General features: G+C 55.7%; 1 protein-coding gene across 3 annotated transcripts in view; it reads left to right on the top strand.

Moving 5' to 3' along the window:
- Positions 1 to 823: 823 nt before the first annotated feature.
- Positions 824 to 6,343, top strand: part of LOC116956389 (choline/ethanolaminephosphotransferase 1-like) — a 31,016-nt gene continuing 25,496 nt past the window's right edge. Inside the window, exons 1-3 of one of the 3 annotated variants that reach the window (XM_076054222.1) lie at positions 824 to 930; positions 1,902 to 2,160; positions 4,493 to 4,640. In XM_076054222.1, the coding sequence (XP_075910337.1) occupies positions 1,924 to 2,160; positions 4,493 to 4,640 (385 nt within the window). In that variant the 5' untranslated portion in view covers positions 824 to 930; positions 1,902 to 1,923. Of the gene's footprint in view, positions 931 to 1,895; positions 2,161 to 4,492; positions 4,641 to 6,343 lie in introns of all 3 variants that reach the window. The other 2 variants (XM_032977977.2, XM_032977976.2) reach the window with 2 other exon arrangements.

Below are 6,343 nucleotides of genomic sequence, written 5' to 3'. Positions count from 1 at the left end.
ATTGAATGAGGGGTCTTATAGTCTAGACAATACGGTAACACCATTGAGGGGTCTTATATGCTAGACAATACGGTAACACCATTGAGGGGTCTTATATGCTAGACAATACGGTAACACCAGAGTGAAGGGGTTTTATAGTCTAGACAATACGGTAACACATTGATTGTGAGGGGTTTTATAGTCTAGACAATACGGTAACACCAGAGTGAAGGGGTTTTATAGTCTAGACAATACGGTAACACCAGTGAGATGGAGGGGTTTTATAGTCTAGACAATACGGTACCAGGGAGGGGTTTTATAGTCTAGACAATACGGTAACACCATTGAGGGGTTTTATAGTCTAGACAATACGGTAACACCAGTGAGGGGTTTTATAGTCTAGACAATACGGTAACACCAGAGTGAGGGGTTTTATAGTCTAGACAATACGGTAACACCATTGAGGGTGAAGGAGTCTTATAGTCTAGACAATACGGTAACACCAGAGTGAAGGGGTTTTATAGTCTAGACAATACGGTAACACCAGAGTGAAGGGGTGTTATAGTCTAGACAATACGGTAACACCAGTGAGGGGGTTTTATAGTCTAGACATTACGGTAACACCAGCGAGGGGTCTTATAGTCTAGACATTACGGTAACGTCGAGTCGGAACCAATCGCAGCTCCGCCGCACTTCGTCTCAGCGGGATTGCACGCCGCGCATCGCATATCCGGAATCGACGTCGACGAAATCGCACTTCTAACTTTAATCGATTCCGCTTGCAGCGCTTGTCTTCAATATGGGGGAAGGAATCGATCTACCGGCAATCGACAGTTGGTCTCGCGGAATCGATTGACGTTTAGTCCTGCGGAGGAATCGACGAATGCCTGAGTTGACCTGCCTGGATCGATTTCTTCCTGCTCATTCCTCCCATCCCCGGCGTTGAGCGAGGTGGTGGTGAAGATTGTGGTGGTGATTGTGGTGGTGGTGGTGAAGATTGTGGTGGTGGTGGTGAAGATTGTGGTGGTGGTGGTGAAGATTGTGGTGGTGGTGGTGAAGACTGTGGTGGTGGTGAAGATTGTGGTGGTGAAGATTGTGGTGGTGAAGATTGTGGTGGTGGTGGTGAAGATTGTGGTGGTGGTGAAGATTGTGGTGGTGGTGAAGAGCGAGGTGGTGGTGGTGAAGATTGTGGTGGTGGTGAAGATTGTGGTGGTGGTAAAGATTGTGGTGGAGGTGGTGGTGGTGAAGATTGTGGTGGTGGTGAAGAGTGTGGTGGTGGTGAAGAGTGTGGTGGTGGTGAAGAGTGTGGTGGTGGTGAAGATTGAGGTGGTGGTGGTGAAGAGTGTGGTGGTGGTGAAGATTGTGGTGGTGGTGGTGAATATTGAAGATTGGTGGCGCTGCTGCTGGTGGAGAAGGCTGAAGCCGCGGTCTGGTGGAATATTGAGGGTGGTCGTGGTGGTGACGAAGGTTGAGGCGGTGGAGAGGATTGAACCTTGTGGTGGTGGTGGTGGTTGGTCAACAAGATTAACGTGGCGGGTGGTGGTGGAGGAGCCGCAGCCGATCTTAGGGGAAGGGTGAGCGGTGGTAGCGGGTGAAGGATCTTCATTGACGGCAGCTCTTACACACACACCACCCACACCACCCACCCACACCACCCACACACGCCACCCACACCACCCACACCACCAAAACCACCACCTACACACACACACCACCCATACCACCAACACCACCACCTACACACACCACCCACCCACACCACCCACACCACCCACACACGCCACCCACACCACCACCTACACCACCCACACACACCACCCACACACACACCACCCACACACACACCACCCACACACACACCACCCACACCACCCACACCACCACCCACACCACCCACACCACCCACACACCGGCAGCAGCAGCAGCAGCAGCGGCATCGTACAGATGTGGCCCGCCCCGGAGCCTCTGAGCCAGCAGCAGCTGCGCCGCCTGGAGCTGCACCGCTACAGCGCGAGCGGCCGCTCGGTGCTGGAGGGCGGCGGCCTGCACGCCTGGTGGTGCTGGCTCGTGGCCCGGACCCCGCTGTGGCTCGCGCCGAACCTCATCACCCTCGGCGGACTCGCCTGCAACGCCGCCACCACGCTCCTGCTCGTCGCGCTCTGCCCCACGGCCACCGAGGCGGTACGAGGGGGGTGGCGGGGTGGGGGGCTTGTGGGGTCGTCGTGTGGGGCGGTGTGGGGTGGTGGTGTGGGGTCGTGTGGGGGCTTGTGGGGCCGTGTGGGGTCGTGTGGGGTGGTGGTGTGGGGTCGTGTGGGGGCTTGTGGGGCCGTGTGGGGGCTTGTGGGGTCGTGTGGGGTGGTGGTGTGGGGTGGTGGTGTGGGGTGTGGTGTGGGGGTGTGGTGTGGGGTGGTGGTGTGGAGTCTTGTGGGGTCGTGTGGGGTGGTGGTGTGGGGTGGTGGTGTGGGGTGTGGTGTGGGGGTGTGGTGTGGGGTGGTGGTGTGGAGTCTTGTGGGGTCGTGTGGGGTGGTGGTGTGGGGTGTGGTGTGGGGGTGTGGTGTGGGGTGGTGGTGTGGAGTCTTGTGGGGTCGTGTGGGGTGGTGGTGTGGAGTCTTGTGGGGTCGTGTGGGGTCGTGTGGGGCGGTGTGTGGGGTCGTGTGGGTTGGGGTGGTGTGGGGTCGTGTGGGGTGGTGTTGTGGGAGTGGTGTGGGGTGGTGGTGTGGGGTGGAGACCCACCGACCCACCGGCTGGGGAGACGAGGGGGTGGTGGTGTTGGTCTGTGGAGGCATCTCCCGGGGCTGTCCCCGTGGCCGCATCCCGCCAGCGTCGGCCTTGCCAACTTTTCCTCGTGTCCCGTCAGCAGCCTCAACTCCAGACGTCGCCCCAGCAGTCTCTGCAGTGCTCTTCACGTGCACCTGGCCTGGCACAGTTGCCGTGGTGACGTCGCTGTCACGTGGTGGCGAATGGCGCGCGTGTTGGTTGTGGTGGTTGTGCTAGTGGTTGTTGTGGTGGTTGTGGTGGTTGTGAAGGCTGTGGTGATGGTGGTTGTTGTGGTTGTGCTGCTGGTAGTTGTGGTGCTGGTTGTGGTGGTGGTTGTGGTTGTGCTGCTGGTGGTTGTGGTGTTTGTGATGATGGTTGTTGTGCTGGTGGTTGTGGTTGTGCTGGTGGTTGTGGTTGTGATGGTGGTTGTGGTGGTGGTTGTGCTGCTGGTGGTGGTTGTGCTGCTGGTGGTTGTGGTTGTGCTGGTGGTTGTGGTGATTGTGTTGCTGGTGGTAGTTGTGGTGGTGGTTGTGGTTGTGCTGGTGGTTGTGGTGATGGTTGTGCTGCTGGTGGTGGTTGTGGTGGTGGTTGTGGTTGTGCTGGTGGTTGTGGTGGTGGTTGTGCTGGTTGTGGTTGTGCTGCTGGTGGTTGTGGTGGTTGTATTGGTTGTGGTTGTGGTGCTGGTGTGGTGCTGGTGTGGTGGTGGTTGTGGTGGTGGTTGTGCTGGTGGTTGTGCTGGTTGTGGTGGTTGTGCTGGTGTGGTGGTGGTTGTGGTGCTGGTGTGGTGGTGATTGTGGTGGTGGTTGTGCTGGTGTGGTGGTGGTTGTGGTGGTGGTTGTGGTGGTTGTGGTTGTGGTGGTGGTTGTGGTGGTGGTTGTGGTGGTTGTGGTGGTGGTTGTGCTGCTGATGGTTGTGGTGGTTGTGGTTGTGCTGGTTGTGGTGGTGGTTGTGGTGGTGGTGGTTGTGGTTGTGCTGCTGGTGGTTGTGCTGGTTGTGGTGGTTGTGCTTGTGCTGCTGGTTGTGGTGGTTGTGCTGGTTGTGGTGGTGGTTGTGGTGGTGGTTGTGGTGGTGGTTGTGGTGGTGGTTGTGCTGTTTGTGGTGGTGGTTGTGCTGGTTGTGGTTGTGCTGGTGGCTGTGGTGGTGGTTGTGGTGCTGGTGTGGTGGTGGTTGTTGTGGTGGTTGTGGTGGTGGTTGTGCTGGTTGTGGTGCTGGTGTGGTGGTGGTTGTTGTGGTGGTTGTGGTGGTGGTTGTGGTGGTGGTTGTGCTGGTTGTGATGGTTGTGGTGGTGGTTGTGGTTGTTGTGAATGTTCTTGATCTGAGGTCGGCAACCTGCGGCTCTTCTCGTGACGTCTTTTATTAAATCCCCGTCACGTGGTCACCACCACAGTGCATTGCGCTTCTTGAAATATTTGATGTTTTTATTTTTTCTGAGCAGTGTAGAAGATTGATGCGGTGATGGAGTTCATGGTGTATCAGTGGTGGTTGTGGAACCTGAGAAGATGTGGTGGTGGTGTTGGTGTTGATCAAGGTTGATGATGTAGTGGTGGTGAAGGTGTAGAAAATGGAGATGGTAGTGGTGGAAGTGGTGGAAGTGGTGAAGGTTCACGTGGTGGTGGTGGTGGTGGTTGTGAAGGTGTAGAAGATGTGGTGGTGGTGTCTGCCTGTGCCCTGATCTTCCTCCGTCTCCCCTCCTGTCTCCACCTGTGTGTCCCCGTACACCTTCCGCCTGTGTGCCTGCCCGCCCGTCCCCCCGCAGGCTCCCCGCTGGGTTTACGCCTTCTGCGCGCTTGGACTCTTTATCTATCAGTCCCTGGACGCCATCGACGGGAAGCAGGCCCGACGCACGGGCTCCTCCTCGCCACTAGGGGAGCTCTTTGACCACGGCTGCGATGCCATCTCCACCGGTTAAAACCCATCACCGCCGCGTGAACGTCGACATCGTCATCATCATCATCATCTAACTCTGTCATCATCACCATCACGAGCAGTGGCACCAGTTAGCGGCAGAATTGTCATCATCACCAGCAGTGACACCAGTTAGCAGCAGCGTCGTCATCATCATCATCATCACCACCATCACCAGCAGTGACACCAGTTAGCAGCATCATCATCATCACCAGCAGTGGCACCAGTTAGCGGCAGCGTCATCATCATCATCATCACCAACAGTGACACCAGTTAGCAGCAGCATCATCATCATCATCACCAGCAGTGACACCAGTTAGCAGCAGCGTCATCATCATCATCACCATCACCAGCAGTGACACCAGTTAGCAGCAGCATCATCACCATCACCAGCAGTGACACCAGTTAGCAGCAGCATCATCACCATCATCATCACCAGCAGTGACACCAGTTAGCAGCAGCATCATCACCACCACCATCATCATCACCAGCAGTGACACCAGTTAGCGGCAGCATCGTCATCATCATCACCAACAGTGACACCAGTTAGCAGCAGCATCATCATCATCATCACCTGCAGTGACACCAGTTAGCAGCAGCGTCATCATCATCATCATCACCATCACCAGCAGTGACACCAGTTAGCGGCAGCGTCATCATCATCATCACCAACAGTGACACCAGTTAGCGGCAGTGTCGTCATCATCACCAGCAGTGACACCAGTTAGCAGCAGCATCATCACCATCATCATCACCAGCAGTGACACCAGTTAGCGGCAGCATCATCACCATCATCATCACCAGCAGTGACACCAGTTAGCGGCAGCGTCATCATCATCACCACCAGCAGTGACACCAGTTAGCAGCAGCGTCATCATCATCACCATCACCAGCAGTGACACCAGTTAGCAGCAGCATCATCATCATCATCACCATCACGAGCAGTGAAACCAGTTAGCAGCAACGTCATCGTCATCATCATCATCACCAGCAGTGACACCAGTTAGCAGCAGCATCATCATCATCACGAGCAGTGACACCAGTTAGCACCAGCGTCATCATCATCATCACCATCACCAGCAGTGGCACCAGTTAGCGGCAGCATCATCATCATCACCATCACGAGCAGTGACACCAGTTAGCAGAAGCAGCATCATCACCGCCACTATCACGAGCAGTGACACCAGTTAGCAGTGTCGTCATCGTCATCATCATCATCACCAGCAGTGACACCAGTTAGCGGCAGCGTCGTCATCATCATCACCGCCACCATCACGAGCAGTGACACCAGTTAGCAGCAGCATCATCATCATCATCGTCGTTGTCGTCATCAGCAGGTGCACCAGAAGCAGCAGCTTTATCATCATCGTCAACAGCAGCACCTTCACCGCATTGCACGCTTTCAGATGCGCTTGTGCGGCCGTCTGGAACGCTCTTCCTTCTGATGTTAAGAAGCCACTGGAGTTGTGTTGCACTTTTAAATCGTCGTCTAGATCAGGGGTGGGGAACGTCCGGCCCCCGGGCCGTGTGAGGCCCGCGAAATCATTTGGTGTGGCCCTGCCAAGGCAACCGCAGGCGGGACTCGAAATTAAATAAATCTAGGTAGAGCAAACCTGCAAAAGCAGTTGCAAGTAGCAACAACATCGTCAATACCCAGCTAACATCATCACACGCCTCGCCAAAGAGAAGCAGTTCCAGCCAT

This window comes from Petromyzon marinus, chromosome 65 (genome assembly GCF_048934315.1).
Source record: "Petromyzon marinus isolate PM22_M1 ecotype Great Lakes invasive population chromosome 65, UKy_Petmar_22M1.pri1.0, whole genome shotgun sequence".
NCBI classification, from domain to species: Eukaryota; Metazoa; Chordata; class Hyperoartia; order Petromyzontiformes; family Petromyzontidae; genus Petromyzon; species Petromyzon marinus.
Note: the sequence above shows the minus strand (reverse complement) of the source record. Positions and strands in the feature narration are given on the sequence as shown.